This window comes from Cucurbita pepo, chromosome LG02 (assembly GCF_002806865.2).
Source record: "Cucurbita pepo subsp. pepo cultivar mu-cu-16 chromosome LG02, ASM280686v2, whole genome shotgun sequence".
Lineage (NCBI taxonomy): Eukaryota > Viridiplantae > Streptophyta > Magnoliopsida > Cucurbitales > Cucurbitaceae > Cucurbita > Cucurbita pepo.
The window spans coordinates 10,965,197-10,990,328 of NC_036639.1; the positions used below are offsets into that span (position 1 = coordinate 10,965,197).

At 34.8% G+C, this 25,132-nt stretch overlaps 5 protein-coding genes and 1 non-coding gene across 12 annotated transcripts; 1 reads left to right on the forward strand and 5 right to left on the reverse strand.

Annotated features, from left to right (window-relative positions):
* Window positions 1-684: 684 nt before the first annotated feature.
* On the reverse strand, window positions 685-3,116 carry LOC111787388. 2 transcript variants are annotated; one of them, XM_023667373.1, is made up of 5 exons: window positions 2,527-3,111; window positions 2,150-2,431; window positions 1,851-2,058; window positions 1,280-1,390; window positions 685-1,116 (listed from the first exon to the last, which is right to left on the reverse strand). In XM_023667373.1, the coding sequence occupies exons 1-5, from the start codon at window positions 2,806-2,808 to the stop codon at window positions 989-991; spliced, it is 1,011 nt and encodes a 336-aa protein (XP_023523141.1). In that variant the 5' UTR covers window positions 2,809-3,111; the 3' UTR covers window positions 685-988. The 2 variants fall into 2 exon arrangements, with proteins under 2 accessions (XP_023523141.1, XP_023523142.1); XM_023667374.1 differs by lacking the exon at window positions 1,280-1,390 and having other exon boundaries at window positions 2,527-3,116.
* Window positions 3,117-4,883: 1,767 nt separating this feature from the next.
* LOC111787454 lies at window positions 4,884-10,363 on the reverse strand. 5 transcript variants are annotated; one of them, XR_002813980.1, is made up of 7 exons: window positions 8,682-9,975; window positions 7,411-7,495; window positions 7,078-7,184; window positions 6,869-6,944; window positions 6,725-6,790; window positions 5,691-5,754; window positions 4,884-5,384 (listed from the first exon to the last, which is right to left on the reverse strand). XR_002813980.1 is itself a non-coding variant. In XM_023667422.1 (7 exons), the coding sequence occupies exons 2-6, from the start codon at window positions 8,802-8,804 to the stop codon at window positions 6,774-6,776; spliced, it is 408 nt and encodes a 135-aa protein (XP_023523190.1). In that variant the 5' UTR covers window positions 8,805-8,861; window positions 10,198-10,363; the 3' UTR covers window positions 5,566-5,754; window positions 6,725-6,773. The 5 variants fall into 5 exon arrangements, 2 of the variants coding, with proteins under 2 accessions (XP_023523190.1, XP_023523189.1); XM_023667422.1 differs by lacking the exon at window positions 4,884-5,384 and adding an exon at window positions 10,198-10,363 and having other exon boundaries at window positions 5,566-5,754; window positions 8,682-8,861; XR_002813982.1 differs by lacking the exon at window positions 4,884-5,384 and having other exon boundaries at window positions 5,566-5,754; window positions 7,078-7,200; window positions 8,682-10,141.
* A 90-nt stretch (window positions 10,364-10,453) lies between these two features.
* TRNAS-AGA lies at window positions 10,454-10,535 on the reverse strand. The gene has a single exon. It is a non-coding gene; the product is annotated as a tRNA-Ser (tRNA).
* Window positions 10,536-12,186: 1,651 nt separating this feature from the next.
* On the reverse strand, window positions 12,187-14,491 carry LOC111787459 (elongin-C-like). Of its 2 annotated transcripts, XM_023667428.1 has the most exons (5): window positions 14,289-14,491; window positions 14,009-14,114; window positions 12,775-12,905; window positions 12,446-12,588; window positions 12,187-12,409 (listed from the first exon to the last, which is right to left on the reverse strand). In XM_023667428.1, the coding sequence occupies exons 1-3, from the start codon at window positions 14,398-14,400 to the stop codon at window positions 12,827-12,829; spliced, it is 297 nt and encodes a 98-aa protein (XP_023523196.1). In that variant the 5' UTR covers window positions 14,401-14,491; the 3' UTR covers window positions 12,187-12,409; window positions 12,446-12,588; window positions 12,775-12,826. The 2 variants fall into 2 exon arrangements, with proteins under 2 accessions (XP_023523196.1, XP_023523194.1); XM_023667426.1 differs by having other exon boundaries at window positions 12,187-12,588.
* Window positions 14,492-16,012: 1,521 nt separating this feature from the next.
* Window positions 16,013-17,575, reverse strand: LOC111787337 (metal tolerance protein B-like). Its single transcript, XM_023667364.1, has 2 exons — window positions 17,404-17,575; window positions 16,013-17,237 (listed from the first exon to the last, which is right to left on the reverse strand). Exon 2 carries the CDS (start codon window positions 17,201-17,203, stop codon window positions 16,082-16,084), a length of 1,122 nt encoding a protein of 373 aa, XP_023523132.1. The 5' UTR covers window positions 17,204-17,237; window positions 17,404-17,575; the 3' UTR covers window positions 16,013-16,081.
* Window positions 17,576-22,758: 5,183 nt separating this feature from the next.
* LOC111787194 (probable protein phosphatase 2C 24) lies at window positions 22,759-24,921 on the forward strand. Its single transcript, XM_023667290.1, has 4 exons — window positions 22,759-23,551; window positions 23,707-24,048; window positions 24,159-24,264; window positions 24,357-24,921. The coding sequence occupies exons 1-4, from the start codon at window positions 23,075-23,077 to the stop codon at window positions 24,698-24,700; spliced, it is 1,269 nt and encodes a 422-aa protein (XP_023523058.1). The 5' UTR covers window positions 22,759-23,074; the 3' UTR covers window positions 24,701-24,921.
* The last annotated feature ends 211 nt before the right edge of the window (window positions 24,922-25,132 follow it).

A 25,132-nucleotide genomic window follows, 5' to 3' on the forward strand; every position in this document is an offset into this window, starting at 1 on the left:
AAAGGGGGTTTCGTATTCCTCCTCAATCAATGTGGAATCTCACAACGAGAGATTTTAATTGACTGAGTTAACTACTCGTGATTAGCTAAACACAATCAAGAACAAGAATTATATTCTTCGTTCTCGTCCCTCGTCCCTGACCTCACTCCCTCTGATGTTTAACATTATATTATATATTTTATATTTAATAATATATACATAAGATATTATATATAATATATACACGTAATCTCAAGTATATATCACGAGATTTCACTTTCCCTATTAATTCAAATTTCAAGTTGTGAAAAAGACAAATTCTTTTCTTTATTTAGATAATAATGACGTTTTTTGTCACATTGTTTTCAACTTTAGCCTTTTTGTTAGTACAAATTTCAATTTAGACCTCAGAATCATGACTAGTTCGAATCAAATATGAGTTAATGACCAACGAATAACGTCGAAGTTTAAGTTAAAAGTTCAAAAGTTAATTCTTGATTTATTGTAACGCTTTTTAAAGTCAATCTCTTTATAAATCTCAATGATCTCGAACGAGTCAAAGGGACCAAAAGTCAAACTATCTCCGAAGAGCGCTTCTCGATCATAATTTTATGGTAATATATTTATTATATACATCCTAAAATTTGAACTTAATTAAATTATGGAATTTTTTTTTTATTTTTATGTAATTTATAGACCCAAACAAAAATAATTTAATTATTTAAAAAATTATTGAAGAGGAACAACCTTCCTTCTGAATTATTACAAAAGGATTTCATCCAAGTAAATCCCATTTCTGCCAAACATTATTTACGTTTTTGCCCCTGAGACAGTAAAGAAAACGACGGCGTTTCACCACTCGTAATTTCATTTCGTCTTCTTCTCCGTCCATTTGGGGCATTTATTACCATTCCATAAACATCAGCTGCATGTTCTCTAGAAAACTGCCAAAAAGATTCAGATTTGTGCTCCAGAGACGAAATGGCCCCTCGCCAGTTGTTTAAAGCAATTAATATGTCCATTCTTGCGGAAGGTCTATGTCGGTTTGGCTTGTTGCTGCTTCTGCTGCTGCCGCCGCCGCTACCGGATGGCTTTTCTTAACGGTTTGTGTAGCTATTCTTACACCCGCTGCTGCTCCTGTTCATATTAGCACATAGGAATCTGTTGTTAGATGAAAAAGAGAATCACCCAGATCGAATTGAGACAAAAGAGGGGGAATTGCGAAATATTTGTGGAATGCACACTAACTGTTTGTGAAAATGCCATAGAGAGAATTTTGTGATCGAAATTGAAAAATTACCTCTAAGTGCTGTGAAGCCTGTGATTTTTTGTCTTGTCTCGTCGTCCATTCTGTTGTAGTGAAGTTGTAAGGCTTGTAAGACTCTCACGGGTATGAGAACAGTGGAGGAGCCTGACATGGGGAAAGGTAGGAAATGGTAAATTCGTTAGTGTTTTTTTGCTTGTAGAGGAAGACACGCATATCTATCTACCCATTAAAGAATTAGACCGTAGTGGGCTATGCAAGTTGTTTAAGATTCAGACGGGTGTCGTTTTCATTCAGCTCCTTTTGACCACAAACTGGTCTGGTTTTAAGGAGATGGATGGAGATTCCACCAAAGAAGCGGACAAATTTGATTGGACCAACCGTGAATGGTTAAAGATTTGATAGATTCAGAGGGTGTTTGGAAGGGCACGGAATCTCTATGAATCAGGAGAAACAGGGGTATGAGGAAGAGTCCAAGATGCCTCACGAGGAATGGTTGGAATGGCAATTCATTGATGGGAAAGTCTCAACTAATGGTGTTAGCTAATTAACCCACTTAGAAAACGATGTAAAAATTAGCTAGCTATCGAATGAAAATGGAGTTTACTTGTTTTCTTCGGCGGCTGTGGTGGCTGAGGAGATGGGGCTGAGCGGTTGTAGTTCACATGGCGGGGCAAGAAAACACCAGTCCCTGATAACCCTCCTGGTTTCCCCCCTGAATTGCCTTGTGATGAGCTTCCTTGAGCTTGCTTGCCCATTATGGCGGCTGAACCTTTTTGCTTCATGAACTGCTGGTTCTGCTTCCGCCTCTGATTCTATAAACAGGGTTGAGCTTGAATCAGCAAAAAAAGAGAGTAAAAGAGATTTGTGAAGGACAAGTTTTGTGGGATTTGAATCTCATCTCACTTTGAGGGCTCTTGTTTGGTCTTTGGAGGAAGAAGAGGATCCATTTTCTTCATCTTGGGGCCTTGTTTGGATTGATTTACCATTTGTGCTAACCTTTTTCATCTTCTCCAATTTGGTGAAAACGTTCTGTGATATGTCGAGTCCCCGCCGCTCTGCAACCATCGGTGTGGTTGGCGGCGACGGCTCCTTCGAAGGCCCTTCTGGGCTGCCATAGCTGCTTCCATTGCTCGAGCCTAAAGGTGACCACAGCGTTGAAATAGGCGAACCAGACAAACCCCATGACTATATACAAGAAACAGAACAAGCCCACAAAATCAAAAAACAGAGAATTTCACAAACCCCCCTTGAAACCTTCCACGTTTATATAAATTCAATACCTTATTCTGAATCTCTGATTGAAATCTTGCAGTTGAAGAGTTATCATCATCTTGAAGCATGAATTGAGCCATCCGACGACTCAATTCCGCCGTGTAATCCTCGTCGCCGCCGTCACCATCATCTTTATCGCTCTCAATTTCAAAGGAACCAATCTCAGACTCCACAGGCGAGAAATAGCTCGACCAATTGTCTCCTTCAAAGGGGCTCTGCTTATTATCTCCACGCTCTGTCTGAAACTGAGTGTAAAACTTGAACTCTCCGGCTTCTGGGTCGACCGCCATGGCCGCACCTTGGTGCTGATACAGAGACAATAAGAAAGAGCGACAGAATTGGAAATTTATGCGCCGTAAGTCTGGACTTTATAGAGTAGGAACAAGTGGAGGGACCGACCAATAAACAGAGAGATCAGAGTATTTTATGAAACACTCCAATGAAATATTTTTACGGTTACAGTGGTGGTCCGTTCGCCGGAGCACAGCCGTGGGGTTTCGGTCAGTGTTCAAAATAAGTAATCTCATTGAAATTTGTGTATTATTAAGTGTAGATTTGACTAAGATAAATATGGTGTAACTGACAATAATACTAAGCATAATCCTAATTATTATAATTATTATAATAATAATAATTATTTTTTAATAATTTGAAATTATAGTTATTAAAATCAATCCTCAGTCAATATTACATATATATAAAGTCGGAGAATAAGGGTATAAACTAGCACGTATTGAAGTTTATCATCAATTATGGTTGACTTTAGATATATATTCATTGGTAAATTGATATCAGTCTATCGACGATAGGTTAATAGAATCGCTGACAAACTAATCTATTGGTACTAGACTTATGATCGAGGCGGTATATTGAGGAAAGCCATAATTTTAAATATTATAGATTTTTAGCTACTTTTAGCTACTTTTTTTTGGTACATTATTACATAATTAAGGAATCTTTTTTTATTTTATTATTATTATAAAATAAAGAAATTAATAATAACATTTGTCTAAAATATAATTTAAGAGTCAACCTTTCTGGTTGCAATTCTAACTATTGCTAACTACCAATACGTTTGCCAAACTCCATTATTGTACAAAGAATGTTATTCCATTTTTATAAAATTAAATTTTAAGTTTTTTTTTCCCTCAAAAAAGGAAAATTTAAATAGAAATAATTACTTTTGTGTTAAAATATAGAGCAAATTCAAATTTTAAATTTATGTCTAAAATTTAAATATTTAGACGTCATTTTAATGGTTTAATTTGCTCGTTAATTTTAAAAATATCTAATTGGTCCTTAAAATTTTAATGCCTTTAATAAGATTTTTAACCTTTTAAATTTGCAATATAAAAACTAAATTTGTTGATGAAAATTTAAATTTTAGAATTTTAAAATTTTAAATAAATTTTATAAATCACGTAACCCATCTGGGGTTTATAAAAACATTTTAAATTTTAATAATATTTCTTTTATGACAGACTAATTTATCACAAAATTTAAATAATTGAGATATTAAATCGTTATAAATTTAAAAATATAAATAAAGTTATTTTATTTTATTTTTTAAAAAGCTATGATTAATTAAGTCGGCCACTTTTGACTTGGAAATGGATTCTTGGATGTGAATTAGATTATGGGACACTTTTAATTAATGGCTAATAATTCCAATTTCTAAAAAGAGAGAATTTTACATTACTTAAACCAGAAGTTAAATCTATTTTTTTTATTTTTTTATTATTTCTTTTCGATATTTGAGAATTGATTTATTATTATTATTATTAGAAATTATGATAAAAGAGATTTAAATTGGTAAAAGAAAATATAAATAAAAGCAAATATTCACTAAAAATGAGTTTATTTATTTATTATTATTATCATTTTATTTCATTTTTTTAATGTCTCTTATAACCACTAGATATAAACTCGAAATACTGTTTGAATTTGTTTGTGATGCACGAAATGTGTTCGAATAATGTGAAAATAAATAAATAAATAAATAAATAAAACTTAAAATAAAAAGTGAGGGAATATGAGTATGGAATCCAAGTCATTAGTCAAAACAAATGTTTTATGTGAAGATTTGGTGTATTAGTGATAATCATGTTGAAGAAAGGAAACAAATAACATGTTATTCCAACTTTTGGATCTTAATCTTTTTTTGGAATTCTTATCTTAAGTTAAAATATGAGTGGCTTCCGACATGTTTCTTTCCCAGACGCCTCTCCTTTTTATTCATTTAAGCAACAACACTGACCCCACCACCTCCACTCCTTCAGCTGCTTCCTCTTCTCGGGTGGGGGCGGTGGCGGTTAAAGGCAGTGCATCACGGTCATGTTTGTTCAGGACAAGGGAGCAGTGGCGGTTAAAGGCAGTGCATCACGGTCATGTTTGTTCAAGACGTGTTGTCTATGACCGCATGCTTATTGCATGTCAAAACCCTTGTCTTGTATCACTTTATTTACTGCTTTCATGATATATAGTTTCATTATTATATTTTCGAAGTATATGTCGTTTCGACATAATCACGTCTACACCTGATAGACCTGAAATGTCCCAAAATATATTATAGGGGATGTGACCAATCATCCACGCGACCAATTATAAACTTCTCGTACCTAGATTTTGTATGACCATTCGGCAAAATCACGTTTAGGCATACCAAATCTAAATCACCTCAAAATATACTATAGGAAATTCTGTTTGTCATATAATGTTATTTTCAATCTTGCTTTCAAAAATCTCTCCACCCCGTTTTCTAAATCTTCTTCTCAAAACAGAGTTAGAGGCTTGAACATTTGTTACCTGGTCATTAGCTCGATTCACTTAGTGTTGGGAGTGAGTGCCACACAATCGCAAAAATCCGCTGCCAAGAAAAGTGCAATTGTGACACAGTGCATGCTGAGCCAAGTTTGGTTAGTTTGGTGCTTTTCATTCACATTGCTTTCACTTGGGTGGGTTGAGGCGCAAGACACTCATTTACAATCTTTTAAGAAAGTGGTGCGATTAGGAATGGCTGTGTTCACATTTCTAGTGGAAGAGCTTAATTTGCAATCATCCATAGATATCATTCATTATTAGGAAGAACCATTTTATGTAGAGTATGTAAGAAACAGCAATGCTTTATATATATAAACTAGGAATTTGAGAAAAGGGAATACAGAAAACTCACACCATTTTCAAACTAAAAGTAACAGTGTAATGCAAATCCATCTGCTATGCTGCTTCATGAATTCCTGCACCCAGAAAAAAGAAAAAGCATAGGCATTTTGAGGTGGGAAGCCTTCTTTTTCCACAAATACAAAATGTCCTCAAAATTAAACCCGAAAAAACCGCTCAAACCGACCGAAACCACAGTTCATGTAGGATATATAAACTATCCCAGCCCACATCGCTCCTTCAACCCTCAAGCCACCATGTTGCATTAGTAAGGATATTTAACTTGTGATGTTATCTCAACTCGAACCAACCAAACCAATGAACTGATGGTATCGAGATTACTAAAACTAGATGGATGAAAGTTTTACTTGAAAGTAATTCTATAAAAATAAAGAACTGAAACAGTTAATCATGCCATCAAGTTCTAAGAAATGATATGATACATTTTTGGTAAGGTTTCAAGAATTGAAAGGTAGGAAAGCAATTAAATGATAAGTTGTGTGAGACCCCACATCGGTTGGGAGGAGAACGAAATATTCTTTATAAGGGTGTGGAACTTCTCCCTAACAGACGCATTTTAAAAACCTTGAGGGGAAGCTCGAAAGGGAAAGCCCAAAGAAGACAATATCAACTAGCGGTGGGTCCGGGCTGTTACAAATGGTATAGAGCTAGACACCAGGCGATGTGCCAGCGAGGAGACTGAGCTCCAAAGGGGATGGACAAGAGGCTGCTTGCTAGCAAGGACGCTGGGCTCCAAAGGGAGTGGATTGGATGGTCCCACATTGATTAGAGAAGGGAATGAGTGCCAGCGAGGACGCTGAACCCTGAAGAGGAGTGGATTGTGAGGTCCCACATCGGTTGGGGAGGAGAACGAAGCATTTTTTATAAGGTTTGTGAAAACCTCTCCCTAGCAGACGCGTTTTAAAAATCTTGAGGGGAAGCCCAAAAGGAAAAATGGGTCCACATATGCTATTGTAACTAACAAAAAGGCTTCAAAATATGCACCTTACGCAGACAACAGGACAGCATACGACGACATAAACATACCTTAGAAAATAGGTGGGGATTCATGTGCCGCCAAGGCAAGGCAGAGGTCCTAATAATAAAGGGAACCTACAAAAAGTATTTGAAATCAGAGACTAAAATGGATCAGTTAACAGATTTCTAGAACTTCAGCCATTACATTATTACCTTGCCACCAGTTTCCCCTAGAAGCAGGTTGAGAGTTGTTTCCATTTGGATCATCCTCTCCCCCACTTTTCTTCAACTGGGTCATCAATGAATTGGCAACAACAGAAGAACACTCAGTTTTACTTTCTCTTTCTGATCAGTCAAATAAAAGTCACAGCACAGCTCAAATCATTGGGAATGATCCAAATTGATCAACAAAGTATACTCACAGGGGACGGTGGGGGTGGGGATGGTCCAGCTGATGGGGCCTCGGAATATCCATCTTGTCCTCCATAGTATAGAGATGAACTCAGATGACAAGGCTCCAAGCTCCCTCCTTGAAATTATCAGATCTGGTTTTTGTTAGGCATAACTTGATTTCTTGTTTCGTGGGAACGAATTACACTTCTTTGGTTTTCCTTTCTAGCCCTTTTTGCTCTTATCTTTTTAATTATTAGAAATCGTTACAAATTATACTCTGGAAGTTCCTGTGGTTCGTGAATTTGCATATCATACCCTTCTGCCCATCAATTTTAACAGGATTGATATTTCAATTCACACACCTGAATTTCCTTGCTTGGTGTGGCGTGGTTGATTCCCGTTGGTCTGTTTTAGCCAATCCTCAGAGCTAGAAGTCCTGCTTCCCACCTGAAAATTAGAAAAATAACAGTGTTATAAAAATGATACATGCACACTGGCTTTATGACTTCTGAACAATGGTCCAAGCACATTGTTAGTAGATATTGTCCTCTTTGGACTTTCCCTTTCAGGCTTCCCCTCAAAATTATTAAAACGCGTCTACTAGGGAGAGGTTTCACACCCTTATAAAGAATGTTTCGTTCTCCTTCCTAACCGATATGGGATCTCATAATCCACCCACTTTCGGGGTCCAGCGTCCTCGTTGGCACTCGTTCCTTCCTCCAATCGATGTGGGACCCCTCAGTCCACCCCCCTCACGATTATTAAAATGCGTCTACTAGAGAGAGGTTTCCACACTCTTATAAAGAATGTTTCGTTCTCCTCCCTAATCGATGTGGGATCTCATAATCCACCCCCTTTTGGGGTCCAGCGTCCTCGCTAGCACTCGTTCCTTCCTCCAATCAATGTGGGACCCCTCAATCTACCCCCAATTAGGACCCAGCGTCCTTGCTGGCATACCGCCTCGTGTCCACCCCACTTCAGGGCTCAACCTCCTCGCAAGCACATCGCCTAGTGTCTGGCTCTAATACCATTTGTAACAGCCCAAGCCCACCACTAGCAGATATTGTTCTCTATGAGCTTCCCCTCAAGGTTTCTAAAATGCATCTGTTAGGGAGAAGTTTTTACACTCTTATAAAGAATGTTTTGTTCTCCTCCCCAATTGATAAGGGATCTCACATGAACCACATCCAAATCCATACAAGCACTTTTTCTTTTCAAACAATGTAAAAGTAAAATAAATAAGGAAGAGTATGAAATGTAAGGAATCATATGTTTAAATTTTATTCTAGTCTTCGTGTTGGTTCCTCCCTGTAGTTTGAACTTTCAATTTTGTCTTTGAATTTGAAATAAATAATCATTTTAGCCTCTTATCAATTCAGGAGAAAAATATATCCTTTCTAATAAGCAAATAGCATGGGGCGCTTGTGCAATAGAACTTCATAAAATGCTGATTTTCAATGAGCATCCGTCTAACATTATGCAACAAAACTTCCAAATCCTCACCATGTAATGTCTCGTTTACATGTATTTATCTTCATTATCATTAGGAATTCTGTGACAAAATCTAAACCTATTTGAAAAGGAGAAACAAAGTTCTATGTAGCAAGGAGCAGTTAAAAAAGAGCAGCATTACCTTCTGTGGAGAAGGAAACATTGCTGCAAGAACTCCTGATGCTGATGACAATGGCGACTCCTCGACATCGAAAAGATCGGCAACAAAAGAGGAGGTTTGATATCCATTAGGCTTTCCCTCCATTTTTCTCTCAACCTTTCCTTCTAACCAAACAAAATTACCCTGAGATTCTCCCACACCCTATTGAAAGAAATCAGCAGAGTGAGAATGAAAGCAAGAGAACTATGCTTATAAAGACCTCCTAATTGAGCTACTGCTAAGGAAGAGACATATCAAAATTGACTCCTCAACACATTATTTATAAGAAGGCAAAGGCTACTGCTATGTCATCCATGTGCCATCATCACTGGTTGGAAAAAGAAGAATAGAATAGACAAAAGAAAGAAAGAGAAGCCTCTCCTTCCTGTTAGTCTAACAAGGATCTTATTTTGGGAATTTTCTTTTGGAAATTTCCTCATTCGTGCCATGTGTGGCTTAATGGATAATGCAAGCTTCACAAGCACTATATTATCTTACTCAGGATCTCTTCCTCCCCACACAACCAATGGCAACCCCTGAGAGTGCTTTTCTGGATTCCACGTCAAAATTTAATTAAATTTGGGGATGATGAGAATCTCCTTCCTCAATTATTATAAACCAATAAGTTGGATTCACATTCAACTTCCCTTGTTTAGCCCGAAGCCAATAATCGAGAGAACCCTTAATACTACATAATATTACATACAAGAATTTTCATAATTTTCTATTGAGTGAATGGTACATGATTCTACGATGTTGCTGCAATATTGATTTGGTATACTTTAAAAACACCATCGATATAATATTGACGATGTTATAAAGATAAAATTTCAGTTAATTTGGATTTGTGAGATAAGGAAAGGGAAAAACAATAAAGAAAATAAAGAAAACTCAAATGGGTTTCAATCCCACATGTATATAACAGATGATAAGACAAGGTAAAGAATATGCCATTTTCAATGTAAAAAATAGAAGAAATCGACTCTTCAACTCCCAAATTTTCAATATCCTTGTTGATTCCGATGCCATCAACTATCTGATCTGAGAGACAAATGATTTCAAGAGCTCTGACATATTCCATTACAGAACCAAGTTAAAGAAAAAAGTGGTCTCAAGAGCAGAACATGAAGAAAACAAGGAAGATTCGCTCAAACCCCTATCATAAGAACAAACCAGCTCATTATTGAAGAAATGATAAAAAAAACAGTTCGATTTGGATAAGGGAAATGAACTGAGAGCCAGGGAAAGTGGGATGGGGGGTTTCCTTGGTCGTTTCTTTCATCATTACATTGCGAAAAGACTGCGACGTCGAATATTAAAATGAAAAGAGTTATCAATCATAATTGTGAGAGAGACGTGAAGCCACTCGACGACCACTCTCTTGCAATCGATGCGAAATAGTATTACAAAAACTAAGCAAAGAAGAACCAAAAGGAAAATTGAAAAAGTGGAGTGCATTAATATCAACCATTAATCGATCAATCGAACACGGTTTTACCTGAAGATGGGCGCATTTTCTTCCGGGAAATCATGGAAGGTTTGAATGAAATCGCTTCAATTTCAACTTCAAGTCTCTGTTTGTGAAGGCGAAAACCCAGACGACAACGAAGCAAAGGAAATGGAAGGATGAGACAAATCGATCAAATGAATGAGAGTAAAAATCATGTTTGATTTGTGGGTTTTAAGAAATTGGTGATGATCGATGAATATCTATGGAATAATTTCAGAATTTGGCGCGCGCACAAAATAAAAAACGTGAGCGGCAGGATTCGAACCTGCGCGGGCAGAGCCCACATGATTTCTAGTCATGCCCGATAACCACTCCGGCACGCCCACGCTATTGGTCATTATAAGCAAACTCTAGTAATTGATAAAAATTAGTATAATTATTAATATTACGCATTTTTAATGGTGAAAAATGTTTATTTGTTAACAAATATTATTTAAAAGTAACAGTAATCTCTATGAATTCTGGGATTTGCATACCATACCATTTAGATTTATTTGAATTCAGGAGCTTACAATTTATATTTGGTTGGTTTAATTTATGAAAACCTCGTAAATTTTACCGATTAACGACACATGATACCTTCTAAAAATCTTCTAAAATTTTTCCAAATAATAATAATAATCTTGTTATTAAATTTTGATGTGCAAAAGTTAAAAAAATTATGGGTCAATTGGTCATTAACTTACCATTGGTTATTAAATTTTAGTAGTAGAGGTAGGGAAAACTATGCAATATTTGAGAGGGGCATAAAAGTAATTTCAACTTCAATTCCGTGCTTATGATATATCAAGGTTTTAATAAGATGTATTGTTCTCACATCGTAGCAAAAAGCACTTGAAAAATGTCAATTGAAGTATATTTCAATAGATAAGACACTAATTATCATTTCAAAAGTCGATGATTCAACCCTACAATTATTAAATTTTAAGAAAGATTGCATAGACTCTAAAGTTATTATATTAAAAATCCATTAAATCTAGAAACTAATTTTAACAATAAGAAATATATAATTCTCTCATTATCCATTAATTTCAACAAAAAAGAAAAAAAAAATCATGGTTTTCACAAACTTACGCCAACAACCTAAAATCAACGAATATGTTTAAAATCTATGGGTGAAATTATATTTTCACCAACAAAAATCAACAAAAATCATGCTTTTCACTGAAACTCTATCAGTTTTATATGGAAAATATATTTCGAGAAATTATTTTTAACCACTCTATGGGTGAAATTATTGTTCTAGGTTTAAGCTTCAATTTGATAAAATTATATCAAATTCAAATTCAAATTTTAACGTTTTTGCCCTCAAATTCTTATTTTAATGTGATAAAATTAAGTTTTAGAAAAAACAAAATAAAAAGAAAACTTCAAACCCTTTAATCTTTCCATGTTTTATTATCCACATTTTTTCAAATTTGAAAAAATAAACTTTTTATTTTGGAAATATGACTAAAAATTTAATTTTTAAAAAAAAATGAAACTAATAGTACAGAAATGATGAAAAGAGATGGTAATCAAATACAGATTTGTTTTTCCTTTCTCGACATTCATAACATTACAAAAATTTAGTTACGTTTTCGTTCCCTCTAAACACGAAAAACCCATGTTTCTTAGAACTAACGCTAACAATTTTTTTTTACAAAATAAAACTAGTTAAATATTAGGTTAAAACGCATATAATACTCTAGAGTAAGTTTCAATTATATCCCTAAACTTTAAAAAAAAAAAAAAATGAATAATGACGAGAAAACAAAGGTGTAAAAAAAAAGACATACATAATATGATTTCCACCTATATAAGAAATTAAGATTGTTACTATAATTTTATTTCATCTTTGATCATTTATATAATTACTTTTAACACATCAACTGTTAATTGAAATAACATAAACGATGTTTTCAATTTTTACCTATTAGCCTCAATTTCCATCTTCTTTTAATGAAAATGTTCTTCAATGTATCAAAATTGAAATAAGGGCCCAAAGTTTAGGTGTATATGGTATAATTTAACCTAGCTATTATTCTCAAACAGTGCAACATTAAAGTCACACCTAAAAAGCAATACTCAGCTTATTGATTCACATTTAATATTCACTTTTAACAAATACAAATCCATAAGGAACACACTATCTTCCCCTCTTTGTATCTTCAGGATTCTTCTATATAAATCCACAAGGAATAATATATTCCTTTTGCACAGAGAAGATAAAGAAGCCATTCCATTCCAATAAAACTAAGTATAGAAAAAATGTTCAGTAGCCAATGACCATAAGAAGAGTAGATGAGAGTTTACCTTTGCTACGAAGAAAAGAGGAGAAAGTCGTTCTGATTTAGAAATAAAATGGAGCTTCCAAGCACAAAAACGCAACATTTGTGCCTACAATAATGGCATGGATTAGATGACATGGAGTTCCAACGAGTGAAATGAAGCAACAATATCATGCATTAATTAATGTATGTATTCCTGTTAGATTAACCCTCCTAAACGAAAGGGAAGTACCAAGTAATGAACTTCACCGACAATCAAGTCATGGAAATCTATTTCTATCACATAAATTACCACCTGATTCCAATGTCAAATGGGTCACTGTGGAAGAGTGCCCAGAGCTTATAATTCATGTATGGAGATAGTTGGCAGCCATCATCAACTCGAGAGTCAATTCAGGTTCAATAGGGAACTCGGTCTCTTTCCCACTGACAAAAAGGAAGAAATCAATGAACATGGCAACAGATTTAGTCGTTGTACGAATTTACAATGGAAAAACTTATGTTCGTTGCGAGAATGAAATTANGACAAAAAGGAAGAAATCAATGAACATGGCAACAGATTTAGTCGTTGTACGAATTTACAATGGAAAAACTTATGTTCGTTGCGAGAATGAAATTAAGAACCAAAGAGAATCAGAAGTATGTGTACATAAGTATTTACAAACAACATTTATCTTTAATTGGTTGAATTCCCAATCCCCATATATTGGCAAAAAGCTAGGGTGAGTAATGTCCACCAATGAACAAAACGTTTACACACTTATCCATCCAAAACTTCAAACAAAATTTACCAAAATTCATGAGCATTCACACACCCACAAGACATAAAAATACTCTGGTAAGTTAGAGAAAAGCCTACTCTAACTCGATTCTGTTTATGTGTTTAAGTATAATGTTTTAAACGGGTACGACGTGTGAGATCTAATCTAGAGGCTTGACATTATCAGCTGTCTAACCTTTCTTCATGTACACCCATGTACTGTCCCAATGAGGTGCAAAACATTTGGCTCCTAATCCAATTAACTTGTAAGAACTCTATCTGTACTGCTTCATCTAACTTAAGAGTTTGCCTTCGAGAACTCTCTTACGCAGACAACAAAAAGTACATAACAACAGCAACATGAAAATTGTTGAGATAAGTTGATCCGAACCAAACAGTGATGCATATAATACATACTATCTGGTTTCTCAGAAAACTTTTCTTTAATCCCTAAAAGGAAATAATTTTTCAGACCATCAAGATCAATCTGCCGGTCCAAATGGCAGAACTAGATGCCCTGCGCTATAGTTTCTATTTTCAATAAATTGGTGAGGATGCAGTCCTTCGTTAACAAGCAATTCCAGAAATAAAAGTGAAAGAACAGATACGTTTTCAATAATACAATCAACAAAGTATCAGTTTACGAAAAATTACCAGAACCTAAAATCCAAAACATTAGCGATGGAACGTGCCAACATCTTAATTTGCCAGACATTCACTCAGATTAATCAGAATTATAGAAAATTTGACGGGGAAAAGAAACGAAAACCTGGCGAATTGAAGATGCCAGTAAAAGTATTGGCAAATCTTCTCGAGAATGGGAGTGCTAATCTCAGGAAAAGTCACTTCTCTGTGCTGCGATTCAGCAAAATTTCCTATACAAGAAAACTAAAATAGTAAAACAAAGCCCTAATTAAACAAGAAATTTTCAAAAGAAAACAATCGTTCCAAGATTCCACAAAATTCATTCTTCTTTACAGATAAGCAACAACGAGATCGTAAGTCTCAAAAATGAATTGATCGAGAGGGTATGAGAATGAGAGAGAGACCTGGCGAAGTGAGCATATTACGAATCGTCTGAGAAACCATGGCAGCGTCCTTGTGAATCACGAACTCGAAACCCTCGGCGCTGATCAATTTTACAGTATCTTCCTTCTTCATTTCGCTCTGAACTATCGAAATTCCTCTTCTCTCTGAATGAACTATGGAAACGAAGAAACAGGCTTTCGATTCTACTTCCTTTTTTCTGTTGACATTTTCGTTAAATTATATCCTAAAAAAAATTTAATATTTTATTATCATTAAAAATCCAATAAAATTTTATAAATACTTTTAAATTTTACAAAAATAAAAATAATAATAATAATTGTAGTTTAACGAATTTTTAATTCTTTAATATCACTGTGGTTTCTTCGTTTCATGTTAGTTCGTCCACTTGTAATTGAGTCATATAGAAGGGGAGAGCGTGTTGAGTATGAAAATTCTACATCTCCAATCCACTAGTAGTTGAGGCATCAATAAGAGAAGACAGGTCGGCTACCACCACTAGTCGATTAGGCAACACAAAACTTCTAGATCAAGATATAGAAGACGACTATTGATACCAAAACGTTGATAGTAAAAGCAATATCCATTAAAAGTATTCTCTTGAGCAGTATGTGTTTGATATCCAAAAAGAACGTGCTTGAGAAATAATCTAAATGATCTATAATATAAAGATAAAATTGAGTTATTTATCATGATAACACTATTAATATGGATCCCTTTGCAATGGTTACAAATGATTAGATTAATCTTTCTTTGTAAATTTGTTTATTGAGAAGATTAATATTTAATAGGATCATTATATACAACTCGGTGTTAATTCCAACTGTGTGATGGACTCTTATCTACGAGTGCTTATCTTATTATCTGTATGAGTGAGTCATTTTGGAGTTACACTAATAAGCCTATCTGGAACAGTCAAACTCATTGCTAATAGATATTATCCATTTTGACTTATTACATATCGTCGTCGTCCTCACGATTTTTAAAACGTGCCAACTAGCGAGAAGTTTCCACACTCTTATAAGAAATGTTTTGTTTCGATGGGGGATCTATGGTTTTTAAGACGCATCTACTCGAGACGTTTTGACTTGTTACATATCACCATCAGCCTCACGGTTTTTAAAAGGTGTCATGTAGGAAGAGGTTTCCACACCCTTCTAAGAAATGTATCGTTCTCCTCTCCAACCAATGTGGGATCTCAGGTTTTTAAAACACATCTCGGGAGAGGTTTCCACGTGCTTATAAGAAATGTTTTGTTCCCCTCTCCAACCGATGTGAAATCTCAAGTTTCTAAAACTGGTCTACTAGGAATAGATTTCCACACTCTCGTAAGGAATGTTTCGTTCCCCCTCCAACTAACGTAGGATCTCACTCTACCATTCTTTGAGCCGAAAACATAATTTTCAAAAGATGAAACTCTAGTATGTGAGTCCTAATTTTTCTAAGTTTCAACAATGTGGTCTCATCCTCATTTTCTCGGGAGGGACCTATTTTATAATTGGATTATAAACAAAAGTGTTACCAGAAAATCATCTATATTTAAGGATGAAACAAAATTTTAACACAACATTAGCTAGAACAAATCATGAAAAATCAACCTACATATATAAGATTACAACTCTAAATCTATAGTAGAATGACCTATAATCAATAAACGAAAAATTAATTGATTAAAATTATAAATTTGGTACTATCATTTCGAGAAAAATAGAATTTAATCTCAATAATTTAAAACCATCATAATAAATCGCTACAATTTGTAACATGCTCTCAATTTTTGTATCCTTTCATTCATCTACTCTACTTGAATGGTGGTATGAACTATATTGTATCTCTTTTCACAGAGGTTCCTAATCCTAGAAATTGTATCCCTAACACAAACTCCATGTTCAACTACAACATGGCAACACAACACAACTTTGCCGACACTTATTGACCAAATATGCAAGTCATGCAAAGCAAGAACACCTTTGATGTTCTTGATATCATGTTCTAGCCTCTCAATGTTTATCTCCTTGGGTGTTCCTTCCATCAGTATACCACCTATATGTCTAAGCATGGGAACAGTAGTAGCTAAAGCAAGAACAGAAAACACAAGAGTACAGATTAAATCCACCACGACCCAGTTGGGTTTAAGCCATAGAACAGCTCCAGCAACCATCACACCAACAGATTGAATCATATCAGAGATGAGATGAAGATAAGCACCTTGGAGATTTATGTTCGAACTTGAACTGTGTGAATGTCCCTCCTCCTCATGGTCAGTGTCATGATCCAAGTGATCATGATGACAAGAATGAGAGTGGCCATGGCTATGGCTATGGCTATGGCTATGGCTATGGCTATGGCTATGGCCAAGCCACATGACCATAACTAAGTTAAGGAGGAAGCCAAAAGCTGCAATGGCGAACATGAGCAATCCATTAACCTTTGTCTTGTGGCCGAGGATCCGATTGGCTGCCTCGTAGATTAAGAACCCAGAAATCAGCCATATGAGCTGCACAGACACAAGGGCACCGATAACTTCAAGGCGATTAAACCCAAATGAGTGTTGTGGTGTGGCCGCCCAGCCTGAAACCCAGACAGCAAAGAGGGAAACAGAGAAACCAGCAACATCACTCAACAAGTGAGCTGCATCAGTCAATACAGAAAGACTGTTGGCTCTCAAGCCACCAATAATCTCTACAATGATAGCGATTACATAGAACAATATCAATCCACCGAGCTTCATAGCGGACTTCGATCGTGTTAATGACTCTAGATTACTATGTTCTAATCTCGAAAACGGACAGCCAGAACGACAACAGTTTACATCTAGGGGATTCGGAATAGAAACATTCCTCTTCTTAGCAATTACTGGAATCAAAACATCAAGCGAATGCTCTGTTCTTAAAATCGGCACTTCCTCCTCCGCCATGGGATTAATCAATCGAAAACTAGTGTTACTAAAACTGAAAAAGGAAGAACAAAAACAAGATTTCTTAGGCTAAAATCGATTACATCGACCAACATAACAACAAAGAACCAAACGAAATAACAGCGACGCATTCCAGGAAACGAAGCAGACGAATTCGTAAAAGGAAAATTACAGAACGAAACAGCAAAATCAGTAAATACCTGAACGATTTTAGTGCGATCGAAATGGAAAGAATCTCTGTGTTTGATCCAAAAGGGATAAAATCACAAAGAGTTTACAGATTTGGTAGAGATGGCCAAAACTTTCTGCTTCTAACATTTCTTTAATTTGAAAATTATATAAAATAAAAAGGAATATAATGGTTTGATCGTTGCGTTTCGTTGCGTTTTGTTGCGTTTTGTTGCGTTTCGTTGCCGCCCAACTAAGCAAAACGGGGAAAAGGTCTGACGCGCCTCGAAGCGAGTGAGAATCCTCTGCAATTTACAGTTTTTGAGAGTCATTCGAGTTGTGGGAGCGTGATGTTCACGATTGTCGTTTTGATTTTTTTCTTTTACTCCGAAACTTTGGCGATGAAAACGACATATCGTTCAAATTTCGTCAACGCTTAAAACGACATAAAATATAAGGAGATAAAGACGTATGCACGTCGTTTTGGGTTAACAAAAGAATACCAATAATTTAAGAATTGTTTGGCAAGAAATTGGTCACTTCAATGCCATGGGGGGGCGGCCAGTGGGGCGGCTAGTGACATATGTTTGAATCAAAATAACCTAAAATATAATATACTTTAAATTTACGAAACTATATACGAATTGGGTCGTATAATTTTTTAGATCAACTCAAAATTTCGAGTTGGTTAAGTTGGTCACCCAATCCAAACACAGTTCACCGTTCAACCCGACCCAATCACATATTTTTTAGTCGAATTAGGCTGTTTAGTTGTTTTTATTATTAACATCGGTTAACAATGTAACAAGTCGACCATTATAGGTTTGGTTTAGGTAATTCGAATTGGTCTGATTATCCGATCATATGAACCCTCATGACTATTCCTGTGTTATTTTAAAAAATATATTTAAAGAAAAGACCTAATAAATCTTTAATTTTAATTTTGTATTAAATTCATTATTAATCAATTTAACGTTTTTTAAAATTCATGAGGACTTCAAGGCTCGAGGGACGTTTGTTTTACTATTGGGAAGAATTTAAATTTTGGATTGGATATTTTTTAATTATATATATTTATTGTTTTTTCTTTTAAATCTTCTTATAAATAAATGGTTTAAAAAATTATTAATATTAACGGGCGATAAAATTATTTTAATAATTTAACTTAATAAAAATAAACTAATTAGCATTAATTAATTATCTAATTTTAAAAAATATTATTTATATAAATTTTTTTATAACATTCCATATCTTATTTTATATTATTTTTAAAATCAATTTAATTAATTAATTCATCTTAGGTTACAAAATTATTATAATAAATCAATAATAATTTTTAAATATTATTTCATTTATTTTGACAATCAATTATTAAGTTAATAAATTACTTATTTACTAAAATTTATTTTAACGACGGTTGATAATTAAACAAAATTAAATAACATAATAAAATATTTTATTCATGTGAAATTTTGATAACATTTCACTTCAAACACTAAATATATATTATTTTCTTACCTATATTTTTTTTATCAATATAATTTTTTTTTTTACTAAACAAAATTTATAACAAAAAGACTCTTAAATATAAAAAAACGATCCGATTGAAAAATTATTCTCGAGTCAAAAGATACATACTTTATTTTATATACCTTTAAAATGAAAATAATTTCATCAAATTATGAACACATAAATATTAAGCTCTCATGATCGTTCCGTATTTATTATTGAAGACAAATTTTATCAAAGAAACACATCGATGTAGTGGAAAATGACCAATTTACCCTTGTAAAACCATTGGAATGTTACAAGATTTTCCTATCATTTATAAGCACTAACTCGCACAAATTCAAAATGTGAAAAAGGAGCTAAATAAAGCATGAAAATAATAATAATAACAAAATTGTAAAACCATTAATTTTGAATGAAAATAGTTAGTATTTTAATTAAAAAATATTTAAAAAACCATTTAATTTTTTAAAAAGTTAAAAAATATTATATTTTAAAATTAGAATTAACACTCTTTTACCAAAAATTTAAAAAACTCTTAGCTACCAAAATTATTTATTGACACCTCTTAGATTATATTCAAATATTTTAATATTAATTTTGAAATTTAATGTGTATTTTTAAACTAAGGATAAATATATTTTTGATTTTTTTTTTTTTAAGTTTTAAAAGTATTCTAAAATTTGTAATAAGCTAGTTTTGAAATTCTATTAAAAATTAACTGGGGTAATAGTTTTTTTTTTTTTTTTTTAATTTAAAGATATTTTAAAGTTTAAATAAATTATTGAAATTTTTAAAAGAGTAGAGTTAGAATAAAGTTTTTATTATTTTTATTTTTATTTTTTTTTTAAGGAGAGTTATGATTATTTTAATTAAAAATAAATAAATTTTGAAAAAGACTCGAGAGCATCTAGCTGGTGCCTTGTCATCATAAAGAAACACATAGAGTGGATAAGACTTTTAATAAATAATGCAATCTAGGTCTTTTTAAAAAATAAATAAATTTAGTAAACTCTAATAATAAATTTAATTCTAATTCCTTTTCCTTAATTTTTATTGTATTTAAATTTTAAATTATATACATGGCATTGGTGCAATCATGTTTGGTATTTATTTAGAGGAAAAAAAAAAAGAATATTTGTCAAATATAATATAAATTTTAATAATAAAAACCAACATGAATATATTTATAAAAATTTAAATGAGTAATAAAATATTTTAAAGTAAAAATAAAAAAAAATGAAAATTTTGTTGGAGGAATACTCTTTATTGATATGAGATTTTTTGGAGAAGCTCAAAGCAAAGTCATGAGAACTTCTGCTCAAAGTGGACAATATCATACCATTGTGGATAGTCATGTTCGTCTAACATGGTAATAGTATAATACATGTATTGTTTTTTTTTTTTTTAAGATTTATACTTAATTAATCATAATTTTAAAATTTAGGAAGTCTTTAAGTTGAATTTACAATTTAACCCTTGTAATAATGAATGTTTGACTATGATATGGAGGGGCAAAACGGTAATAGAAAAAGAGAGATAATAAGGGGAGGAAATCGTGGTAGTGCGGTACAGTTGTGTTTGGAAAACCCCGTAAAATCTGGCTCTGCTGCCTGCAGCACAATTCCCACCGCCACGCACTGAAACCTACGCCGCCGCGCAATTTGCCCTCCATGCGCCGCGCCGTCCCCCCACGTATCCCATTTTCTTCCTTTCGTCAGACTGTCTACGCCACCGTCACTCTCTTTTCTTCCTCTTACTCTACGTGGCCGCCCCTCTCCGCCTCGTGTCGCCGCCGTACCGGAACTCCACTTCTACCCGCTTTCTCCACTTTCTTCCGCCGGCAAAACACTTCGGGTTTATGATCAATCTCTAAACAAATATTAGCTAATGGAACTCATGTACTTCCAAATTATAACTATTTTGTTAAATATAATATTTTTAACTTTTTAATCTTTCTATTATATCGATATTAAATTTTTAAATTTCTATCTAAAAAAATATTTTTTTTATTCTCTAAATAATTAATAGCAAATAATTTTTACTCATTATTACCACAAAGAGAAAGGATAACAATGGAGAGAGAAAAAATAAACGAAAATTTATATATTTTTTAATAATACAATTATGATATTTTTTCATTAAATTTTTTAAAAATAAATTTTCTCGAGTTTGTTCGGTTACTCGAATGCCCTGAAATTTAAATTTCATGAATTAAATATATATTTTTTCTAAATGATATTCACGAACATACATATATACGAGTATTTTATTAATATCGGATATTATTATTAGGTGGGAGGTTGAGTGAAAAATGAGAAGTGTTAATAATAGGAGGCTTGAATCATTGGGATAAAAGGGTGTGACTCAAGAAATCAAATGCTATATACACATTTTGATGCTGACCCTTAAATGCACTTTTATTTTTCTTTATTAATAATAATAATACTTTGAATTATTTACAAATTAAAATATTCGTATTTTATTAATTTTAGATTTTAATGGAAATAATTTTGATATTTTAATATTGAAATAATAATAAATGATATTTGGAAAAGGGAAAAAAAGGGGAATAGAGGGGGGTAGGGATGCGTGTCATGAAATTGTAGAGTTTTTAATAAATATTTGTCTTATTAATCACGTGGAATTTTTTTGAAATGAAATGTCCACGTCAACCCCGGTACCCGAAACCAAAAAAAAGACCCTCTCTCTCTCTGTCTGTCCCCACATCCTTTCCACGTGGAGGCCCCTCGCTTCTCCAACTTCCGTTTTTAATTTTAACTAACCGGTCCCACCACCGCTCCTCCAATCAAATATCGACACGCCCCCAACATAATCTCCTCTTCCGTGATTTCCTTTCTGTTGCCTCCTCATTCCCCCCTGGCCCACCTCCCTTTTCTNATAATCTCCGCTTCCGTGATTTCCTTTCTGTTGCCTCCTCATTCCCCCCTGGCCCACCGCCCTTTTCCCTGCCTACCATTTTCAAGGTATTTTCGTCATTCTTTACCCTTTTATTTATTTATTCATTTTTTTAATATACCAAAATAAAAGAAAATAAAATATTTGGTTCGTGAATTTGGAAGAAATTTAATTTAAGACGTTTTTATTTTTTTTATTTAATAGTTTAATTATCATTAATTATTTAAATTTAATTTTCCACGTAGTTATTTAGAANCCTTTTATTTATTTATTCATTTTTTTAATATACCAAAATAAAATAAAATAAAATATTTGGTTCATGAATTTGGAAGAAATTTAATTTAAGACGTTTTTTTTTTATTTAATAGTTTAATTATCATTAATTATTTAAATTTAATTTTCCACGTAGTTATTTAGAATTAAATGTTATATTTTTAGGCATAATTGGAGGGGGGGGGGTGTGGATGAAACGTGTCCCGCGTGACAACCGGGTCGGGTCGGGAAAGAGTAAGCGAGAATACGCCACGTTTCAGTATCGTAAAACAAAACCGCCCCCCTTCTTCCCCTGTTTTCCAGATATTTTTTTCTTATATGCCAGACATATGGGGCCCACGTCTAAACACGTAGCTCTCTCTCATTGGTTATCAAAAGCTAGACGGAATAAAAAGCAAAAAAAATAAAATAAAATCTTTTTTTTTTTTTTCTTCTTCTCGTTTGAAATGATATCGACACGTGGCGCGAACCCATGTCTGGAAATGGAAAATTAATAATTATGATTATTTAAAAAAAAAAAAGAAATGGAGACGCCCTCAGAGCGTACACCAAGGACCACATGCGTGTCAAAAAGAAAGTCTCTCTCTTGTTGCGTTGCTTTGATTTTATTGGTCCACGTCTCTACCATCTTCCGAACTAAATATACGCGTGTCCTCTTCTGATCAATTCACATTCCATAATCAACGCTTCAGATTTCTTCTACAACTTCGATCTGCCCGTTTCTTCCCTCGGGTACTTACCCGCCCTGACCGTCCTCCCTAGGAAATTTTCAATATCGAGTTCTGTCTTCCTTTTAAAGCGTCTCCCTCCGCCGAACCACTCTTCTCTTTCATCTGCTCGTTTTCGAATTCCGTCGTCCGTCGTCGTTGCCGGCGTGTTCAGAGATTGGAGTAATCGGTTGTGGAGATTTGATTTTTTGTTTGTGGTGGCTGGGGGAGGATTGAGAAGGGAAAGGAAAGAGAAATTAGGGGAAGTAACGGAAATTGTATTGTTTCATTGGTAATGGCGGAGATTTGCTGTAAAGTGATAGGTGAGAGTGAGGCGTCGTCGTCCTGTGAGCCGAGCTCGCGAGTGGCTAGACGTCGGAGAATGGAGATCAGGAGGTGTAAATTTGTTGCCGGAGTTGCTCCGACGGAGACTGATACTGTTGCGAAGCGACAGAAGCTGGAGGATCGATCGGCGTCGCTTTCCAGAGACTGTGATAACGCAGTTGAGAACTGTGATTCCGGGGAAGAAGAGACTGTCGGGAGATTTGTGGCCGGAGAAGTTCCGAAGGAGGTGTCGACACCTCTGCATCGGGAATCTCCTATCATTCCTTTAGGCGGAGAGATTCCGAAGTTTGGATTCTCTTCTGTTTGTGGAAGACGGAGAGATATGGAAGACGCGGTGGCCGTTCATCCATCGCTTTGTTTTACAGACAAGGAAGCCACCGATAAGTTGCACTTGTTCGGTGTTTACGACGGCCATGGCTGCTCTCATGTAAGATCCTTAATAACTTCCTCGCCATTTCGTTGTTTAAATTGAAGTTTAACCTAAAGAATTAGCAACTTGGAACTAAATAATTAGGTAATTGAATTCCTCCTTTTTTGCCTAATTTTTGGGGTACTTATGGGCGGTTTTTCTGACGGTATTAGGTGGCGATGAGGTGTAAGGATCGACTGCACGAGCTCGTGAAAGATGAGTTAGATCGGGAAGTGAAAGAAGAGGCTTCCGTCGCGGCGGAAGCTTCGAGGTGGGACGGCGCCATGAAGAGAATCTTCCGCCGAATGGACAACGAGGTTGTGGCGCGAAACAATGAAGAAGTTGTGGTTGCGAATTGCAGATGCGAACTGCAGTCACCGGACTGTGATGCCGTTGGATCCACCGCCGTCGTTGCAGTTGTGACGGCGAATAAGATCATCGTTGCTAACTGCGGCGATTCCAGAGCCGTTCTCTGTCGCAACGGGAAGGCCGTTCCTCTCTCCTCCGATCACAAGGTTTGTGCTCCGATTTGTCAAATTTTGAATCGATTAGGGCTAACTAGTCTCAATCTTTCGGTCTTTAATTCCGTATGCCTATTTCTGATTCGATATTGTAAATCTGACAGCCGGATCGGCCCGACGAGCTAAACCGGATCGAGGAAGCCGGCGGCCGTGTGATCTATTGGGACGGACCAAGAGTCCTCGGAGTTCTCGCCATGTCAAGAGCCATAGGTAACAAACAAATCGCCGAAAACTCACCGGTTTCTATACCGGCGTTGACTTGTTGTTACAAATCAACTAACTCCAATTTGAAACTTCCTCAGGCGATAACTACCTGAAACCGTATGTGATATCGGAGCCAGAGGTGACGATAACAGATCGGACGGCGGAGGACGAGTGCCTAATTCTGGCGAGCGATGGACTTTGGGATGTGGTTCCAAACGAGACGGCGTGCGGAGTTGCGAGCATGTGTCTCCGGGGAAAAACAGAGGCTCGGTCGCCGGGGTCACCGCCTGTGGTGGTGGAGACGGCGGTGGAAAGGGTGGGGGCGGAGAGGGCGGACAAGGCCTGCAACGATGCGTCGATACTGCTGACGAAGCTGGCGTTAGCCAGGCACAGTACGGACAACGTGAGCGTCGTGGTGGTGGACCTTAAGAGGGACACGTAGCCTAAGAATCTGTCCCGATCTGTCCGCGTCCTTTTTTTATTACTATTATTATTTAGTAAAGAAATTAAATTGAAAATTTAGAGGAAAAAAAAAAAAAGGTCTTTTATTATTATTATTTTTAAAAATTAGAAAGGGGAAAATCAAGTTAGTGAGGTATAGAATGAAGATAATCCATCTTTCTTGGGAATCTTCTTCTTTTCGAATGTCAAAAAAAAAAAAAATAAAAAAAAAAAAAAAAAAAAAAAAAAAAAAAAAATGTAATTAACAAATATCAATGTCAACGTGTCAATGCATGGGCTATTTGTCATTATTTTTACTTTTTTATTTTTATATTTATAAATTATTCATTTATTTTATTCTCATACACCATGTATAAGATTACTAACTTATGTTAATTTGTAATTAAATGTAGATTAAATTTAAATTAAGAGG